The following is a 22,286-nucleotide window of genomic DNA, read 5'->3' on the forward strand; positions in this document are numbered from 1 at the left end:
TTAGATAATGCGTTTCTTCTCAGGTAGAAATTCTTTCGGCTGGAAGTGCGGATTTTTTTGTCCAAGCGTATGCCCAATTTCAGCAAAAGTTGCATTTTTGGGTCTACAAACGAAAAATTGAAATGAAAACTGAGAAAAAATGAAATGAAAACACAAATATCATTGTATAATGTTTAGAACAAATATAATGTATGACTACTTCTGCGTAATAGACGGTTATGTTTTGAAAACGAATTTCAACAAAGATATACTTACAGGGTTTTGCGGTAAATACGGTAGATTATAAAGATTGCTGCTGCTGTGAGTACCACAAGCACTGCTGCTGAACTGCTGGCAATGACAGCTATACTGAGTGGCCTGTCAGACTGGTCACTTATTTCAGCCTCAATGCACTCTATGGTGAGTATATAAAAACGTACAATTCAGCGATAAAATATAATAGAGAAAACATTCTTTTGTAACTTCTCATGCCTTGAAGTCAAATATGTACTGGTACAATCAAATTTCATAATTAAGTAAGTATTTTCACAACAATCCGTGTTTTTTTTATGATATTATCTGGAGCAACTTTTAGTTTAAACAATATTTTATTCAATGTTTAACATTTAGATATACATATAATTCAAATCTTAACTAAGAGGATTTGGTAACAAGCTTAAAGCTTATGTAAAACCATCTCCTGGTTAAGTACAGTTGAGTAAACAGTCGATAACTTCACGGTGTCGGACTTGTATAGTTTTACACAAGTAACCGTGCCACGGCTCTCGATCTTGCCAACAATGTAAACCATTGGTGGCAGGATGACTTAAACGAAGTCACTTCATCTGAATATAGATACCAAAAGAAACCGACAGAATTTATGTTTGGAGAATGTTTATCAATGTTTAACTCTACGCTGAAGACCCGCTTAGCGGTTTTTATTCAATAACAAACGCAGATTTGATGCATTAGAATTTTTTATAAATTAATACTTATTATCGGTAACCTTATCACAATGATAATAAATATGCAGTTATCAAAACACAGTATTTATCCTTAATTACTTTACTACTTTGATCATTTGCATTATTGAAGATCGTCTTATCACTAATCTAATTCATTTTATTTCTTTTAATTCTAATTCAAATTACCTGATCTTCTAATATAGGAATTTAAACAAGAAATGACAGGTAATCTATAAATCTATAAAAAAAAGAATATGGTATTACAATGTGCCATTTTGTTCAAAATCGATTGGAAAATCAATAGTTTGTGCAGAACACCTCTTCAACAAATCAAAGTTTTCAAAAAACTGTTTCATGGTAATGAAAAAGTATGCTTTCTTCCTTGACGAAGATAAAATTGAAAAACATTTGGTGTTATCAGGATAAATTTTTTTTTCAATAAATTTTGTTTATTTTTAAACTTAATTTTAAAATGATCATCTTTTCCAATGTTTTCTGACATGCATATAAGGGAAATCATCTTTTTCAAGCTCAAAACAAACTAGATTTAATATTGGCGATACTATGAAAGAATACTGCTAACGAAAACCTATTAGTATCAGAGACGGAGGGAAATACAATTTGTAACAGTATTAGAGCCTGCGGGGAACACACAATGTGTAAAAGTGTGAAAACATTGGTAAAAAATGCCTGTTGTTTTATGAGATATAGGTAAAACAATCGTTCTTCTGTAATGAATTCATAAGTTAAGATATTATTGATAACCTGGTGACATTATATTATGTTATTTTGCATCATTTGTCAAATAATCTAAATAGTAAAATCATTAGCAAGCGCTAAAATACGAAATTAACGAAAACCCTCAACAACATTCCTTCATTGTGAAATCCATGTAGATTTAATCAGTATATTGTTACATATACAAAATATACATACTCATTTTATTGACTCACCAGCATTGTTGAGATCATCTGTCCAGCTTATCGGGTTCCTTTCAGTGTGACAAAACTTGCAATCATCAGTTATATGGTATGTTCCATTAGGGACACACTCAAAATCCAGAAAACAGAACAAGGGCTGAAATAAATAAGAAATGTATCAATTTCTTTTGTTCAAAATTGAATTCTTTGATTTTCTGTATTTTCATCAGGAGTTATATCAAAATTTTATTTGAGAAATCAAGGTAATTGAAAATCAATTTAAAGTTAAATTAAAACATGAAACTTTCTTGACATACCTGTCATTCATCAGGCCTTAGAGCGCTGAGATGGAACGTTTAAACAAAACTGATTCATCTTCACCCAAAGATGCTTCTGACCACATTTGGGCAAAATCCAATTATTATTACAGGAGGAGCAGGACTTTAAAGAATTTGCTCTATTTTTCCTATTGGACCTCGACCCTCCCGCTCCAGGTGGCCGGGGTCCACCGTTTATAAAACAATGATTCTCCTTTACCCAAGAATCATTCAAACCAAATTTGGGCAAAGTTCAATTATTCCTTCAGGAGAAGTAGCCATTTAAAGGACTTTTTTCCACTTTGTTATGTATTTGTGGAATCAGAGATAACATATTCTTTGAAAATTGCATTAAATGAGGTTGTGTTTAGACACTTAAAGGAATTAAATTGAATACAGGGAACAGCCAAGCGTTACACTATCCCCAAAAGTGAACTTAATAAAAAGTCTCTGATTCACCATGCCAGTTTCTTATACTTATTAAGCAGTGTCCCATTGTCCTTAACTCAAAATTTCGTCACTTTCCGTTCAATGTATATTGTAGCTCTGACAATCTTGTTAACAATCAATATTGTACAACAAATACCAGGGAACAATTCTGAAATACAATCGCATAGGTAGCAAAGTTACAATTTGAGCAACATCCTGATATGCCTACAAAGTTTCGTGTTAATCAGTTGCACGATTTCTAAGCTGAAGCCAGAATAAAATGCCCCTTGAAGAAACGGAAGAACGGAAGGAGTCCGATATGTTTTTCCCCGGAAATGCCTTTCGCGTGGGCTAATGGGACCTTTTATGACCATTGTCTATCGTCTACAGGCATTCAATATCTAAATGTATATACAATCTACCCGAAGTTTAAAGTGTCATTGATAGAAAATACGAGTGGCAACTGAGGCATTCAGTGAATTCTCTTAAATAAGAACATCAAAATAGGTTACCTTGATAATATGTTCAGAACATTACCTTGATAAAGAAATTGACGTCACCACTCTCGTTATCAACGTATCCAATACACGTGGCGTCGAAGTTATAGGCGCTGACGGGGTCACTGAAGGTCACGTTGTCTGTTGTTAGTGTGATATCATACACCAAGGCAAACGACTCCAATCCTTCTACTAAAGGTTCCGTATCGGTTTGTCTTCTAAATCTGTCTTCCGCCGCCTCGATATCATTATCTATCTCTTTATTTGCTGAACGTTTAGATCTCGATCCAGCTCGGTACCGGAATTTCCGTCCACGTGTCGGCTTAATTAATGGCATTTCCACCTCTAGGGACAAAAAATTTCTCCTGATGCCTCGTTTTTTAAATCCTCTTCCGAATTTTTTTACGCTGCCAGTTTTCGTTATCTGGAAAGATAAAAGGTAGGTAAGATAACCAGTGTATGGTTCTCTGTCAGCAGATAAATGTTTCTTCATTTTTGTTAGAGCTTTGGACTATCTTCGACTTAACATATAACAAGCTCCGCAAATAAAAGTAAAACCTATATCATTACAGTATATCATTATTTTGTCATTTTTATGTTAAATATCACTTAATTTATATCGGCCTCATGACTTTCAATTTATTACTGTTGATCAATCTGTGTGGGACAAATTAATTCAAAGAAGTTGCCTGTTGATTTAGAAATTGTCATCCCTAAAAATACCACGTGGTGATGACCTACATTAATTAGTAATCAGAATCGCCTTGAACACACACGTCTTGCAAACTGCAAATTTGAAAGGGTTTATCAGGAAATCTAAATGCTGTAACAAAATATCAAGAAATATCATAGAAAGTTTAAATCAAATTTTGATTTAGTCGTTGACATAAAATTGACAAATGGTGGTATACCTGTTTTACCAAGGGATAGGACTAGTTCAGTGTTTACACAAGTGGTCTTGAAGATGTACCAAAAAAAAATGTCTATACTCTTTGGTAGTAATCCTGTATCAACAGAAGATGTCGCATTAGAAGAGTAGAGATATGAGATATCTGGATCTCCTATTTAGGGGAATTGCCAGGCCTCAAAATCTGCTCAAAACTGGGTTGGAAGTAACCAGAGAATTATTGATAAAGGTCAAATTGATATTTTGGGTTCCAAATTTGATTTTAAAGTCTTCTTTTGTTTGCAATCTCAACAATTAAACATTTTCCACTAACTACTTGCTAACGTAAGCCATTATTTGAGACACTGGGGCCAGAAGGATACTTATCGCTCTAGGGGAGAGACCTACAACCTGTCTGCACGATCCACATGAATGAGGTTGATTCGAAAGAAATCGAAAATGGTTCCCTCCTTACGTCATGCAAGGATGACATATTCATGCATAAAGGTTAGACGTCACCGCTTTAAGATAAACTTTGAAGTCAGATGCGATAATAAAGCGGTCATAAGCGTTTGCACAACGTAAAATCCTTATAATATGTTTCGACTAGTTGCCACCAATTTATCACCGATCAAGGACAAACACTTTCTGAACGTAGTCACTGAACTTTGACCGCTGACACTGTTTCTGCTGAGTACCTAAGGTCAAATTATATCGTAGAGTTGTTGACCTTTGAAATATTGAACTGGTGAATTGGAATCTGAGCCAATGAACTGGAACATGTGAACATGAACTAGTGCCCTTGAACTCGATACTTGTGTTGTTGTGAATGCTAACCAATGCTTGTCGGTAGCCGGAATAAAGCTTTCCGTAATTAAATACGCCAAAAGTGCAATAGTGTTCAATAAAATATATTGTTATCTTAATTTCGTCTTAGGTTTGTATTTTCTGCTATAATCCTACGCAAATTGGCAAATACGCATACTGTGAAATTCATAACTTTACAGGCATTTGTGGGATATATTACTTTAAATGGTTTAAATGTTCGTGACGTTGTTGTTCAAGAAATCATACACGGACTTTTATTATCTCCTTTAATTCCACTTAAGCGATATCTTTTTTTTTCAAGATTTCCTGCAAAATCAGAACCCTTCCAATAATACAGCATTTGCAGAATTCTGTTGTGTGAAATGGTACATAAATAGCCGAGTTCAGAAAACATCGTAAGCAAGAAAAATAAAATATTCTTTTTGGCATGATCGTCATCAATATCTATTTCAGTAATAAACATAATATGTCAGTTCTACTTACTTCTCTTACGTCAATATTTGCGATGTAATCAAATTCACGAACAAATGCCCGCCTTCTCGGTTTAAGGTCGAACACTGTACATGGTTTCCGGCGGCGGTCACACAGACCATTTTCCACACTTAGTACATCCACTTTATCTTTAAATGATGTGTCACACAGAGAGTTTCCGTAACCAGAATCGCACACACATGCCCCTACGGATATTTTGTGCAAGAAGTTTTGTTCATATATGTTTGGATCATGCTTACGGTTTCAAAACAATAAATGTTATATATCCGGCGTTTTTGCTGGTAATGTCATTTGATTTACCCTAATATGTTGTCCGCTATTTAATAATTTGTTTAAAAAATAATATCAACTCAATATTTCTCTGATGATACATTGACAACAAGACCTTTTCAACAATAAAGCAACTGTTTGATTGGATAAACACCTAGCACTTTTCAATACTTACCTTCAACACAATGTCCATGGTTACCACAGTCTACTGGACACATGTTCATTATCGCTGGTACTGGATCCATTTGGGCAGCATTATCTATTTGACATGCAGTGGCAAGTATTTGTCTTGAGTTTTCAACCCAATCAGTGCCTTCATCTAGTGCATTTGGCTTAAAAATAGATAGGCAAATATACTACCATTACGGAGTTGCAATTATCCTGAGGTAGTACAAAAGCATTTTTTTTGTCAGTACAAAATTGAAATTATTGTAAAACCAAATAATGATTTTAACTACATCATTGAGCTGTTTCGCCCCTCTAGGACTCGTCAGTGATGCTGACCCAACTCTTGAAACTTAGGGGACGACTTAGAAAGTGAAAACTTGTCGAAATGTCATAAGCAAGATGAATAACTCTAAATTTTGTGGCATGTAGGTTACGGCTAAACATCAGTAAAAAGTGTCTACCGACTTCGATCTAACGTCGGTAGCTGGAGCGTTGCACATTCCTCAAAATACTAAATTGTTGACATTAATTCAAATCATGAATTACATTTCAAGTAATCTAATTATTCTGATACACTGTACTCTTAATATCCTTGAAGAAGAGGATAATTTCCCTTTGCTAGAAAATGTTCTATGTCAAAAGTGCATTATCAACTTCATATCAATAGAATAAGCACATTTTAAAGTTCATTTACATGAATTTATAAAGCTTTAAAAAAAACGCTATGATTTTACATCGAAAAACATACATCCAATATTAGATCTTCTTTGCAATTTTCGAGTTGGTCGTTGAATGAAGGACATTCTGGGAATTCTTCTCTCAGATCCGCCATCATAGTCTCACAATCAGGCTGCGTTTCCTAAAAAATGAAAACAGGCAATTTTGAAGATTTTTTCACGGAAACATAATTTTTATCTATTTTGAATATCTTTAACGCATTTTCTATTATTTTCAGAAATAGATTTCAACGCTGACGAAACCTATTTTCAACATCTGAATTTCTTATCGCTTTCATAGCATGTTTAATCGATTTCCAGTTTCAATTAATATTTAATTATAGATAAATTTTTACCCGGTTCACTTCATCTTGACGGTCAATAATTCGCTCTGATGGATTCTCGGGTATTTCTAAAAACACATCACATGACTGATCTCTGACGTCACCCCACCATTGTGTCTGCTGACACGAGCATGAGCTTGAATCTCTTGGCCACTGTCGATGTCCACAGAAGCAGTAGCTGGGACTGTTCGGTCTAAAGGGAGTCGGATTGATGTAAACTATATTACCAAATTCAAGTGGCGGAAATAGTGACTGTGACGATGGTACGCTGAAATAATGAATATGTATACAGTACTTAAAAACGTACATGTAAAATAAATGTGGAGAAAAAAAAACAAGAAAATACCAAGATGTCATAACTGCACACAGAAAGAGTTTAAGGATGGCGTGATATTTTTCTACTGAGTATTGGAAAAGTGATGGAAAGATGTGGCATTAAGCATATTTAAACAAAAAAATCTTAAAAAAATTTATTGCCAATCTGGATTTTGCCCCGGCTATTCAACCAATTAATTACTTGTTGAATAAATCTAACAATTTGGGAAGGACGGCTGTATCAAGGAATTAAGTACGTATTGTGTTTTGTGATATACATTTTTTCATTGGACTGGACGATAAAGTGATTAATTGGTTTAAAAACTAACGCTCAGAAAACGAAACAAAATTATTAATAGGGCGCAGTTATATTTTTTGGAAAGTAAGGCTCAAGGTTCCATCCTATGACATTTACAGCTTTTAATTTATATAAAGAGCATTGTTTATGACATTGGAACAATTGTTAAGCTATTTGCAGAGGATACCTCAATTCATGTTTTTGAGGAAACACTCTTTGATTAAGATGAAAATTAAACAATGGATGGCAAGTTGATTTTAACTACAAAAGCATGATTGGACCTAGAAAAAGGGAATCACCTTGCCATCCCGACATATTTTCATTTATTTCTCTAACACATTGAGAACCTGTATAAAAAAACAGGTTGAGAATTATGAAGTGAAAGACGAAGAAATTACAAAAAGTTATATAACTGAATAATATTATGTAGGATGGGGTCAGGTCAGATAAGTAAGTCACTCCTTGGCTTTAAACCTGACTTGATTTAGCAAAGGGAAAACTTCAGTAAAACTAAGGCAAAACACGGATTTTCCGATTCCAGATCAATACCAGGAGAATACATCCAGATGTCGCGGAAGAGTAAGTGTCTTCTGTTCTGCAAATCTTGGTGAATCCAAATAATTCATGTCACAATTCCAAAATAGAACAAGATATACAATATCGGAACCAATAAGCAAACTACAATTCCTCTAACGCATCAAGCATCATGTAGCACAATTATGACATAGAATATTTCTCAGTGAGAACTCAATGACTCTAAAACTTCTCCATACTTTGAATCAACCTGCACTCTTCTCTAAAGCCTATGTAATAAGTTTGACGATGTCTTGAACGAAATTCACGATAAAGGGAACAGAGTCTTGAATATTGAATTAACTGTGACATGGGTATTCAGGCACGATGCTATCCAGAATTGGAATATTAATATGGAAACTGAAATCACCGCAATGAACACACAGTTTCATGCAAAAACTTTCCCTGTTGAAAACCTATTGAACGTACATGGGGGAATAAATAGTATTGCTTAACAACGAATGAAACTGTGAAGGTGTTATTGGCAGAAATTATTGTAAAATCGGTTTTCTATGGGTAAAGGAAGGTATGGTAGGTCGAGTATGAGTTTCTTGGGTTACATGATTTGTAAGTTGTGAGCGATTAGTATTCCTAACACAGTGTGGAAGAGGATCAGCATTAAGGACATTTTTGATTTCCACCGCAGTGTCAAAAGGATATGAAATATTAGAATATACAGTAAACTAATGAATTAGATTGACACAATAGTAAACATAGATGCTTACTTTTTATAAGTGAAAAGGATAATATATATCAGCAGAAATCAAATTGTTTCATTTCAAAACAAATAAGTGTAAATTTCTGAAATGAAATTGACCGACTCAACTTACCGAAACTGTTCTGTGAACTCGAGAGCATGTACGCGGGAATTACAATCGGATCCATAGGGCCTATAGAATGTATTACAATTAAACACATCACAGTCATTGGCACAGTTGTCGTCTAGTGTTCCACACAGCCCACAACTGCTGTCTACATCGTAAATAGATGGGTACACCCACACGTTCCACAGAGAAACTGATTCTTTCACCTGCCCTTTTCTTGCTTCCACGCGAGTGCCATGGGGTAACCATACCTGTGATATAGTTCACGCAGTTGAAATGGATTAACATTTACAAACTCAAACAAGATTATAAAATAAATTATATGTATATTATATAGATGTACGATGAACATTTCCTTAATTCCATTCCAATATGAAATGTTCTTAACTGACGATAAAAGTGCTGAATATATCTTGACGCATATTGTTTGGTTCTCTTGTTCGTTAATTTTGCATTTGGCAAAAATGATATATTTAACGTGTCTGTAAAATGTAAATTTTTTCTATATTACTTTGTATTTTTCATTGCATTTTTAAACACTATTGCAACTCGATTTGTATTTGTATAATCTGTTTTCTTTCTCACATACTTTGACAACCGTGTCCGTTTCTTCAACACGTAGTATGTTATCCTCACAGCGAGTAAAGCCTTGGTACCGGCTATCTTCACATGTATCCACCACGTAAATATCATGGCCAGCCATCACTGCTATTCCACAAGGGCAAAAGGGTACATGCCCATCCCCACGACAAGATGAGATTTTAACATGAACCTGTACAAGAGGTGATTGCATCCAAATAAATATCACTGGTGTACTCTTTGGATACAAACATTAAGGCCAAGTCGATACTGTGGAAATCTGAATGAGCAAAATTTCATTATCATCTTCATCTGTTTGGAAATCTTCGTTATAACAAGATGTAGTTGATGGTCAATATTGTTGTGTTTGACAGGAATCGCATTCCTTCTTTTAAAAGTATTTATTCAAATTTATAGATAAATCACTCCTAAACTTTAAACCTGACTTGAAGGGAGATCTTATTTGTTTAAGAAGCTGGAGAGGATTAAACATTTTAATACAATCGTTCAGAAACAATAAAAAAAATACCCGATGTGAACAGAATATTAATCAAATATTTTAAATGAACAAAAAAAGGTATACACGGAGGCTATTGATTACATGGAAAAGTCGTTGCCTTCTGCTTCATAAACGACAATTGCTATGTAAATCTTTCCAAATATGTAATGTCACTTTCCAAAATATCGCACAAAGAAGTAGACTATTATAGATATATAGATTCATATGCTTCTTTCGAAATTCTATTTTGTGAATTTGTCTGTCAGTTAAATTGATTTCCAAATCTGATTGGCATATCCGATCGACGCTGTCAATAGAAATAGTGTCATTTACAAACGAAAAGTCATCAGTATATCTGAAACTAATAAAGAAAGGACTTTGAAAGGTCATTGTGTCATGTTTTGATAAATCCTTCGATAAGTTCAGTTTCGTATTCAAGCGAAGCCAAAATCAGCTAGAAGGGGAGAGTCAGTTCCCATGCGTATGCCATCAGTCTGTCGGAATATCTTATCACCAAAATCTACGTAGAATTTGTCAACTAGAAACTCGATCACTTTTTATGATTTCGTGCTCGGTGTATTCTTTCTTTGATAAACGTGTTCCTGTGATACTTAAACAAGGTTTGAATGTACATATAGATTACGGTGTTTAGCACGAAGTAGCTCAAATCTACAAAAAGAACCCTTTACGTACCTACATAAGCTAAAGTTTCACTTTGATTTTTTTTTTCATATTTCTTGCAATGTATCAAATACAAAATAAAGTTATAAAGCATGACAGTATATTTAAGATATGGTGTAGACCATATAGTTACTATCTCAGCATTGTTTGTAAATTTTATCTAAAACACGTGGATCCGTTACTTCTATAACAAAAAGCCTACCTTCAGGGAAACGCTTGGGTTGGAATACCATCGTGGGTATAATTTGGGGCAATATTTGTACAACACGTATTCTCCATCTGTCTGTAACTCATAACTCCTGAAAAAGATTGTTCTTCCTCGACAATCAATTGTTTACCAAGACCAAACTCTCGAAAGGTGAAAAGGATATTTCTCGAAAATAACCAGTTAAACTAATATTTTTTCGTATTTTGCAACATGCTGTTTTGTGACTACGAATACTTCCTTCCTCATTAATTCATATAATAAAGAATTGATCAGGAATAATGCTCTCTGTAGAGTTACTATTAATGTTGATCCTTATTACATCCTAATGAGATTTGTAACATTGTACTTTATAATAGGTACTGTCTCATGATGTCGTTATGTACTTTATTATGAGTACTATCAAGTATTCATCTATGACAGTTATACATGTGAAATCAAGTAAATAGTCATGATTTTGCATTTTTATCTAATGAAAAATAAAGAGAATGCATCTTTCAAGGATATTCAATGAATGTTTTCGATTCCTCGAAACTAAATCATATCGTAGAAAATGTCCTTTTTCATATTAACCATACATCCATTACCTGCCATCAAATGACCTCATATGTGGATCACAGAATGCATGACAACTTTTCCTTCTCCAGTGTTGTCTATGAGACCGCTCACGTACCCGAACCTGTCACAAAAACTTTCTGTTAAGCATAGAAATGCACGTTACACTGTTATTAAGATGTGTGTTTTCATTTAGAGACAGCTGCATACGTTAACTGCATGGGCATGTATGATGATAACAAGACTATATGAACAAAAAGGCAACATCCCTACTACAAATTTGAAATGACAGAGGTGGATATATGAAAAAAGGTGGCGAAGAATATTGATGTCTGAAATATGTTTTCCACATTGTTGCATGAGATAACTATTCATTAAATTGATTTAATGGTTGATAACGATAATAATTCAATATTCGAGTATATTGCTTTAGTTAAATGTGTGAATTCACATGCATTAAGGCTAAAGAAAACTAATTAAGATATTTGCTCTTGTTTGAGAATGGGAGGAAGAAGATGACACTTACGTTGACACTACCGAAAATTCCATTTGGCCAAAATGCATTTCTATCTGATGTCATACGTAACATTATAGGAATACTCTTTCTGGTAATATAATGCTTTGTACGATACGGGAAACTATGTTTAATTCTGAAGCTAAGGCGGAATGGGTCTCCACTCGGGCTGAAACTTCGACGTCTTCGCGCAGGGGCACTGCCAGCTCCTGTATCAGAAATAAACAAATTGAAATATCATCGACATACAGTGTATAACAGGTAAAATAAGAAAAAGGCCTGACATTAAACAGTTTATAATCAAATTAGTATGGATAAGAAACGCGAGGACACGAATAGAAATATTCTTCACAGTTACATAGTACATAGTGCGTACATTTAAATACAAATTTAGAATTAGATACATTAACCAGATAAGAAATTAAACTCCATCATACTGTTGTTTCGACCTTCTAGGACTCCTTATTGATAATGAGGTCCTTAACTGTAAGAAATATAGGAGTCGACTGAGAAAAACAACATTTACCGAAATGCCAAAATCTAGATGGGGATTATAATTAGTTTTCACAAGCGACATTGGTTATTAATGGTAGGACAATGTGAAGGGATTTTTTAGGTAAATTTCAACCCATCAATATATTTTCAGTTTTGGTGAAACAGATAATTTGATTCGTCCTGTTATTCGTTCCATGTCTTTTTAAAACAAGGTAATGCCGCGTCTACATGATTCGATACTGTACGAATAGATGGGAAGCAAGGAGAAATCAACTAGTATCATGATTTGACATTCTGAGCTCCCTGTAACTATTACAAATACAAGAACATGCCAATAAAATGTTTAACAGAATGTGATGATATCGGATTGCGATATCCTATATCCTATACTCATATTCATTCGATAATGCGACAACCACGATACCACGGAATGCGAATAACTTTGGAATGAAACAAAACTACAGTAAATTTGAGCAATAAAGTAGCAAAAGTTATGCATTCGTGCAAAACAAGAAATATATATAATCATGAATAAGAAACATTTGCTTTTAATGGATAAAAAACAAACTCGTGACTTAAATATTAACAATCGCCTTGTTATCATCAAAGCTTGATACTGACACAAATACGATTACCTTCAACGAGTACCCCGTCTGAAACTCCGCTTTCACCATTCGGTGCATTCTCTACACTGACGAAAGCCATTTCAACTGATGGATCTGTCGGTGTTACAGGGACACTAGGATCGACAGCAAACAGTTTTACATTGCAGAATTCCTCTCCACATGGACAAGAGAGAGGGGTGTTTATGAGAATGTCAACATTATGGAATTCTCCGGGCTCAACCTCAAAGGCCATATCATTTGCCTGAAAATGATACAACGTGAAGAAGTTATATTGTAATTCAAAGTCTTTGAAAGAAATTTTACACAGAAAACCTGCACTATGAAAGTTTTTTTTCTTTTTCCTTCCGACCAAAAAAAAACCAATACTGTAACTTATAAAGAATAAAATTCTTTCGTTTTGTTCTCTTTTCCTCATAGAAGATTTGTAAAGATAGTTGTCATCCAGTCATATTCAACCCAAATAATCTAAAGTGTTCTGCGTTACAATAAAAATAATAATACTCATGTGCCAGTTATATATTGCGTATCATGAAGTGTTTCTACCACAATAGACGTGTTATTAAATTCCAATTGCATCAATTAAGCAATCAAATTGATATTTAAACAAGCATTTTAGACTGGATATGGTGTAACACTTTACCTGGTTTGGACTGGCTGACACGGAAACTGGATCAAAATAAGTAGTTCGTGCTTGATTTTGCGATAATTTGTTTTTGTTTGGATTTATATCATTTGTTTTTGTTTTGAAGATTAAAAAAAAAAATCCCAAAAAACAACACCTAGTTCTGGTTATAATCTGCAATTATTTACGATATAATATTTCTACAATTGTCACTTTTGCACATTTATCAGCGGCGTATCATTACGCCCAAAATGATCACGTTAACACTCCACACATGGGTACAAGTCAACTCCGGAATATTTCTTTTATTGTGGTAGAAACAGTTCACATAAAATTTAGGTTGTTATATATGGAACTTCTTACACTCTCGTTAGGTATTTCCAACTTTCGGAAAATAACGAAGAAGACTGAAGGAAGTAAGATTTTTGTCTATCCACATTTTCCTTGTTCAGCGACCCGTGTTTGTATTTGCATTCAGGCAATATTTCATACAGTTTACAAGAGAGCGATAGTTACGAATGATACCTCAAATGAAACAGAGAGCATTTTTTCAACTAACTGTCAAAGTCATTATTTAAGTATTCCAATTAATTTTACCGAACAAGTTTACTCCCCAGTATATTTACAATGGGTGTTAATATTCTCTCTATACTAACCCTTGTAAACTTACCGCCAATCTCGCGGGAATTTCCATTTTGGATGGTTTAAAAAGACACTTCTGGCGACATTACGTATAATGGTGATCATTAGAAAAGGTCATTGCCTCATTTCATTGTTTTGAAACATATGCAAGTTGATAGGACAAGTTTAACATTTACAAAAATTATCTGTTGTTATATAATTATGAAAATCCGTTTTTCGCGACCCAGAAAAATTTAAATAATGGATAACAATTCTATTTCCCTGTGTTTCACAACAAGAACTTGATTGTTTGCCGTTGTGTGCTTGAATGTTATTGAATTATAGCATTCCAACATTTCTAAACAAATAGCACATGAAATACCTTCAAACCGAAAAAAATTTCGTCGCTGAAAGACAGTTCTCCAACCATTCCCGTTGCTGTTGACCGGACACCGACTCCACAGGAAAGCTAAATCAACATCATCAAAACTGCATTTTGTATAATTTTGTATAAATATATAATTGAAATTATATATCTTAGTTATATGACACCTCACACTAAGTTATGATTAACATATTCATTATACTTAACGTTATGATGACACTTTAGGTCACTATGATCATATGCCAGATACATTACCTAACAATACACAAGACATTTTGTCATGGTGACCTGACATAACATTATGATGAATCTACACTCGGCATTACGTCATTATGATGCCCAAATAAAAGACACAGGATTTTGATTTCCATATTCATTAGACTTAAGGCTTTGATTGCAATATAACAGTAACGATGACCATATACTACACACAGGGTTCTAATAACCAAACACGAGACATATCGTTATGCTGACCACATGCCAGGCCAAATGTTATGATGACCATATACGCTGTACTAGACATTGGGTAATGATGACAATAAACTAGACGCTAGATCATTTAGTGGTGTTAGTAATTAGGAAGTGCCATATAAAATAATAACATAAATACATGTTATCAATAATCATCACTTCATCACATAACAAAGAGGTATAATGGTTTTACATTCACTGCACGGTAATATCCCTCATTGACAAGATCTTCATCCGTTATTATCGCCATCGTCAGGTTAGCCGCGTTGACCTGGCTCGTCTTTAGTAAAGGCATTTCTGAGACAAACCATGTGACTAAATAGACGTTGGTGTCGTTTTCAGCCTCTGGTTCAAACTCACAAACTGCAACGATCCTTCCCGTGTCATTCAAACATTCGTGGTAAACATCTATCGTTAATATTGGGAATACCATAGGCGCGAACTCTGCAACATAAAGTATACTTATAATTGATCTGACATACATCTTTATAGCATGCCATTTTGCCTCCCCTGTATTTCTTTCCATAATGAACCTATTGTATTCTATAATAATTAGTTCATACTTAGATGAATGTATACATCACTATACCGTTGACCATTTATCGCATTTGTATATAACCTCATTTCAAAGTCATATATTTTTTTTTGTAATAATTGTTTTATATTATTTCATTGCAATCCGTGGGTTATTGATTGTCTTGTGCTATCGAAGCATTTTTAATGTTTTCCTCTATAATTTTACGTACCGTCAGTTGAATGTGGAATATCTGTTAAAAATAAAGAAATATCAGAACATCTACAGAGCTAATAGCAAATCAAAATACGCCAGAAATAGAAATACTCCAATCTTACATGTATTGGTATACTTCTGTTCTTATTTATATGGGCGAGATTTTTCAGAAAGAGACAAAATCCTTAAACATTGCCACCAGATTCAAATTAAGCCTTTATCATCACACACGTATCCTAGAGGGACGAAACACTTGTATAATGCAGTTCAACTCATTAATGGCTACTCTGTGTCTTAATCTGAATTAGTAACGAAATATGCTATTCACTTGTGTGTTGTTTTGTAAAATTTTCTGCAGTCATTGCAAGCAACATGTTAATCATACAAGCATATTCTGTTTACATGACAGTTGAACAGTATTATCTTATTGTTAAATAGGTGTTAAATAACAACTAATTCGGACTTGTCATGTTACATACTTTTTTATGAATTAAGTTAATGATGATGGATATATCTAAGAAAAATCGACTTAGAAAATAAATATATCCCTTGGCATATGTTCTATAAGTGAATACTGATGAAACTACAATAAAGGATACCAGGTTACACCAAAATGCAAGGAAAGAAACAAGCACAGCGGTGCGGAAGGTTCATAAGTCTTTGTAACAAAAGAATTTTCGTTGTGAAATATATATGACTTACCGAAGCAGTACGAAGAATTACTGGGTACCATTGGTGAGAGGTTGTAGATACGAAAATCCCCACAGTTCCTTACTTGGATGGTGACGTAGGATTGGTTGTTTCCACTTATGTTAAAAATGGTCAAATTCATGTCGTGTCCCATTCCGTCGTTAGGTGGTAAGGGATCTACAATATTACTTTCATCATCATCATCATCATCATCATCATCATCATCATCATCATCATCATCAATAGATACAAGAAAAAGCCTCCCCTTAAAAGTTTACGTCTCAACTTCATGTAACAAGGTATTTTTAGATGATATTAAAGTTCTCGGCCGCTTTTGCTTCACATTCTAATATGATGAGTGCCATCTAGATACGGCAAATTTAACATGAAGGGCTGATGTTGAATTTATCCTTATCCAGGTCGCATTCATATCGTCCATGGATGTAACCTGAAAGCTGTTCGGTATTGTAATAATTGCCAATGGTATTTGACCGTTACCAGTGCACTGTAATGTTGGACAGTAAACCCTTAATTGAGTTCAGTATGATTGACGTCATAATACGAAAACAAAATTCAACAGATAACTTAGATATCTAGGTATTTCAAGCAAAACAATGTAATATTGATAGCGATTCCAACTGACACGGTAATTCATGATTTGGCTTTTAATATTCATTACGGCATATCTGTACATGCAATGTAGACGTCAAGGCATATACGATGATTATTTGGTTAAAATCATCACGAAAACACCAACATGTCAATGTAATCATAATCCGAACTCTAAACTCCATAAAACAAAGGAGATATGAACAAACGAAATTCCTGAAAAAGCACAAGGTAAATAAGAAAAGGTGTTGTGGAAGTGTAAGCATCTTTAAAAGCCCTGTGTTACGAGTTTGTCCGTAAACAACTTCTTTCACGAAAAACTTGATAATGGGAACAGGTCCTTGAATACCGAAATAACTGCGACATTTAAACACCTGAGGTTGGTGAAGGAAGGGTATTGCTAATATATATAATAAAAAAATGGCATCAGATCGATTCGAAATTCAAATTGAGGGCAACATATATGAACAACAGAAAGACATAGAAGAAGAGGAAACCCAACCATGCGTTCTGAAGTGGTATGCCTTTTCTGCTTTATGGACGACACCCGTAAGCAAGGTCACGTTCCCGACTGGGAACAAGGTTAACAGCCATGGAACGAACAGGAACACTAAAAATTATACACACTTTGGACATTGTGTCGCTCATGGAAATGGAAAATCTCTTAAAGAGGTCGTGACAGTCATACAAATTTCTTCCTTATTATATTCATCATCTCGCATATTTTGAAAGCCTGTTGTTGAGAGCTGACTGTCAGTTGTCGCAGCTTGTACAGAAAATTTGAAATTTCGAAAAAAAAAAAAAACGATGGTAATTCTCAATTAATGCCTTGTTATATATAAAAAGAAAGAATTTGGAGGAAGGTTTGATGTCTAATATAAATTCAGCCTTGTATATCAGCTAAATGATTGCTCTCTTGACAGGAAACTTTTCTGGACATAAAAAGTCTTTTACGTTTACTTCTAATGTACAACAGGTCTTGACACAAACATTGATCTCTTTTTCACTATGATTGAATATTTTGATTAGCTATTATTTGTATGAGGGCTGGTAATGATACTTTCCATTTGTATAAATTTCGAATTTTAGGAGAAAGGACAGATGGAAGCCGTCATCAAAACCCGACAAACGAATGATAAAATTCTTAACTTATTCATTTTATGCGTGAAATATTGTCTATCAGTTATCCAGAGAAGAAATCACGGATATGAAAATTATAACACATAGCCAAGGGAGATGAAACAAACATACTCTCCGCATATATTGGTTGTGCTCCGCCACAATGATGAAAGTCTGGGTTTTCCACTGGAAATGGCTGCGATATATCGAGTAGTGAACTTTTAACCCATCCTGGGGTCAAAGTACTATCATCTAAAATAGCTGCATCGAAAAGAGGCCTGCGATCCAGAACGTTCGATATATGTGGGATGTCATTCCGAATACATAAATCTACAAAAGAGAATATTAAGGATCGTTCTAAACCACAATCTACAAAATACCAAAGATCAATGGATTGTTATAGATCACTAAACATTTTGATATCAACGGTTTTAATATTACTCGCATATTTTCCAAAGTTAAGTGATGGACTTATTTTACTTTATATTAACCTGTAAGATTTAATTGCCGTTAATTTTATTCTTTTGTACGTTTAACATGTTAAATCTGGTCTGATGTAATAGAAATGTTTCCATTGTCTCGTCCTTAAATGAGAATGACTGTCAATAAAAAACCTAAACTATTTCTATGTACGAGTATTAGAATGCAGTGATTGCATAAGGCATGAAAGGTTAACCAATAATATATCTTACCTGCATTCGAGTTAGGTTCTGCAACATAAAATGAAGGAATATTTATTACATGAAACTAACAACCAATTCTGTCTCATTACATCGCATCAGATTATAATCACACGTCAAGTAAAACTTTATTAAGACTTTATGCCCGATTCGATTTTTATATCACGATAAAAACCAGAATTGTGCTATGTTAAGCTTGTTCGTTTGATCGTTAGTTTGACAACTTGTTGCTATCTTTAGATTAACAGTAATTGATTGAAACTGCGAAATATCCGCATTAGGCTTTGTTATAATATCGTTATGGACATAGCGACTGTAAGCCTGTACCATTTAGTATGCGTACCGATGCTAATGAGACAAAGAGGTTGAAGTAAATATTTCATCTTACATTTAGCATAGTTTGCTCTTATGAATGATTTCGCGTGTGATAATGAAGTTTTTAACAGTCTATTATGTTGTTTCGTTGGGCACATTTTATTTATTTGCGAATCCACAAAGAAAAATACAAGTACCGAGTATGAACAACATTGAAAATGATCAAGCTAACTTGATCTATTTCTTCAGTACAATTAGGAAATTAAAAAGCGTAGCGATTCCATTGACTTAAAAACACTCTTTTGAAAATTTAATGTTACAAAGTTCTTTGGGTTACTTCTGCTTGTGTCAAAAATACATACATTAGATCTTATTCAATAAAAGTCTATGTCGTACCCTGCAGTGAAAAAAATCCAAGTTACTTTAAAAATCAAATCACGGTAAGAAAACAGCAGGAGCCGAAACACGCAACAATTAAATACATTCTTTGCCAAATAATAAATGAAACTGAATTGTGTAGTTGTTTTGATGACAGTTTGAAGGCGACTCAAAGAACTGTTCCCGTTTGCATGTATGATATTCCTTGATGATAAACGGTGAATTTCGTTTGACTTGACAGACTGAATCTTAGATAAGCATGTCACACTACAGTAGCCACAAACCACAGTTCTGATATAAACAGAGAGGTGTAGTTTATTAGAGTGTGGAAAATCAAATAATGTGTTTTTTTCTTGAATTATCTTGAATTATATATTCTATATTATAAATAATTTATAACATATTTGCCATTTATTTTTTCTGATTACGTTTATCAATATTCCAAATATGTTTGGAGTGACCACTTTTTCGTATTGATTATACACTGGTCATACAGAATTTTGTCGTTCATATTTATACATGGATATGTCAAATGCACATAATTATACCTAAGCATTTAATGTCATCTATTTCTTACAAGTTTTGTATAATTGAAAATTTACTGTATTTTTTCAACAGATTTCCCGATATCTTTTTCCCATTTTTCTTTTCAGTGAAGACTTACCGAAGCAATATGTCCCCATCGGTATTGACTGCAGTTGGTACATCCGATAAGTGCCACAGTCTTTGACTTGAAGAATCATAGTCTCCCAAGTCAAAGACATAGTGTTATAAAACCTGGCAGTTACATTCTGTTGTGTGTTGTCGTTAGGGATGGTGGAATTCGGACCTGAGTTATGAAAAAAACATTAAAACTCTATATAGGAAACCAGATTTTTTTCTTCAATAAATAAACATCGAAAAGCTTCATGATAAAATGATGGTGCTTTATATATGTCAAAAATGTAAGTATAAACTTTATTTTACAACGATAACGAAAACAGTTATTCATCTTCTTCTATTTATCACTCTTGTTGATCCAGATTGAAGCCTGTCAATTGTGGGAAGAAACCGGACTTCCCGGGGATACCGATATTACATATTTGCTTCGTTGAGAAGTTTACTTAATTGCAAATGAATGTAAAAATATTTTGGCAATTGGAGAATTACATTATTTGTATTCCTTGAGGATTGAATAACCTCTCCCTTCAGAGGACTAATTTCATATTCAATAACAAATTACAAAATCCCGCCACTGGCTACATTGAAAATTGATAAAAAGACGATGTGTTGTCTCAACTTTGACATTAATGTAATCTTTCCATCCATAATAATTCCGGTACATATCTAATTTCAAATGTCAGAGTTACATTCGCTGAATTAATATTTTATTTCTACACATCTGAAATCTATTCCATGTAAAATACACATGTATTTTCTTTTCTGTTCCAAGCTTAAAAACCATACATTATACCAAAGAAAAAAGTCAGTGCCACCATTCATTTAAAATTAAGAATTAAGATGTAGTACAAAAAAGGCTTACCTATTAATCATCAGTGATGCTAAATGCCTGGCCCCATATATCTCAATTTCAGATTTCCTCAAGCCCAGATTTTCCTCAGCTAATATCTCCTTGAAAATATCTTGTATGAAAATTCCTCAGGGAATTTCAGGACATCCTAGTCGAGGACTTCCTCCTGTTCTCTGAGAAAATTTTATACAAGCCGTTTTTGAGGAGATATCAGCAGAGGAAAATCTCGACTTGAGGAAATCTCAAGTTGAGATGTTTTATACAAGTGGGGCCAGGAGGGTTAAACCTTAGGTAGAGTCTGAGGAAAATCCAAACTTGTCGAAATTATTGTACAGGATATCTACACGCTACAAGTCCATATACGTACCAACGATCATAGCAGGATATAGAGAACCACACTGGTCAATTGTTGGTTCTGCTTCCGTATCGTCGGTGATGACCATGTCGTAATTATCGGTGCCGCTGAACCACTGGTTCGCTAACAAATCCTCCAGTCCAATATTAACGGTGTCACGTCCTCTTTGTCCAAGAAAAGGGACGACGGCCGGATTTGGTATTGCACAGGGATCTCAAACGAAAATCAAATTCAGTGTATACAAAAATGAATACAAAAATAATTTTCTAAAACCCCAATATTTTCTGCTCATGACAAATTTTTATCGAGTTTGGTATTACAACAGTAACTTTGTTATTTTCTCTGTCACATATAATGCTAAAATGGCAACGCTAATCTGTAGTTGCATCATCCAATTTAAGCACATGTAACATTACTCTCACAGTATAGGACCATTGAAATTTCAAAGAAATATTCTAAATATTCTAAAGTAACTTAAGTATTATCTATTGTTACTTTACGTTCTTTTAAGAGTCAGGGTTAGATAATGACGTGTCAATATTGAGTGATTGAAAAAAAACCGGATTTCCCGGAGAAAACCACCGACCTAAGGCCAATACCTGGCAATTGCCCCAGGCATAAAACCAGCGACCCAGAGGCAAAGGCTAGTGATAACGACGGTCAGACGTCTTAATCACTCGACCAACACGACCTCCATAGACGTTGGGAATATGATAGTAACATGACTGTTGGCATATATTCCTTGCTCACCTTGTGTCCAAACAGTTTGGGGAAGCAACATAAGAACAGCCAAAGTGGACACCAAAGGCCTGACAAACCCCTCCAT

The 22,286-nt window shown here is 34.2% G+C and overlaps 1 protein-coding gene across 1 annotated transcript; it reads right to left on the bottom strand.

Moving 5' to 3' along the window:
• Nucleotides 1-22,286, bottom strand: LOC132554163 (uncharacterized). The gene is made up of 22 exons (XM_060218464.1): nucleotides 22,211-22,286; nucleotides 21,473-21,673; nucleotides 20,260-20,424; nucleotides 18,915-18,932; nucleotides 18,355-18,552; nucleotides 16,507-16,671; nucleotides 15,821-15,841; nucleotides 15,268-15,518; nucleotides 12,985-13,216; nucleotides 11,867-12,063; nucleotides 11,373-11,464; nucleotides 10,783-10,879; nucleotides 9,411-9,593; nucleotides 8,828-9,072; nucleotides 6,824-7,079; nucleotides 6,500-6,610; nucleotides 5,759-5,915; nucleotides 5,305-5,498; nucleotides 3,148-3,531; nucleotides 1,898-2,021; nucleotides 256-394; nucleotides 1-103 (listed from the first exon to the last, which is right to left on the bottom strand). Exons 1-22 carry the CDS (start codon nucleotides 22,284-22,286, stop codon nucleotides 1-3), a joined length of 3,609 nt encoding a protein of 1,202 aa, XP_060074447.1.

This window comes from Ylistrum balloti, unplaced genomic scaffold (assembly GCF_031769215.1).
Source record: "Ylistrum balloti isolate Yb309-2 unplaced genomic scaffold, AGI_CSIRO_Ybal_v1 Utg370386, whole genome shotgun sequence".
In the NCBI taxonomy this organism is placed as follows: domain Eukaryota; kingdom Metazoa; phylum Mollusca; class Bivalvia; order Pectinida; family Pectinidae; genus Ylistrum; species Ylistrum balloti.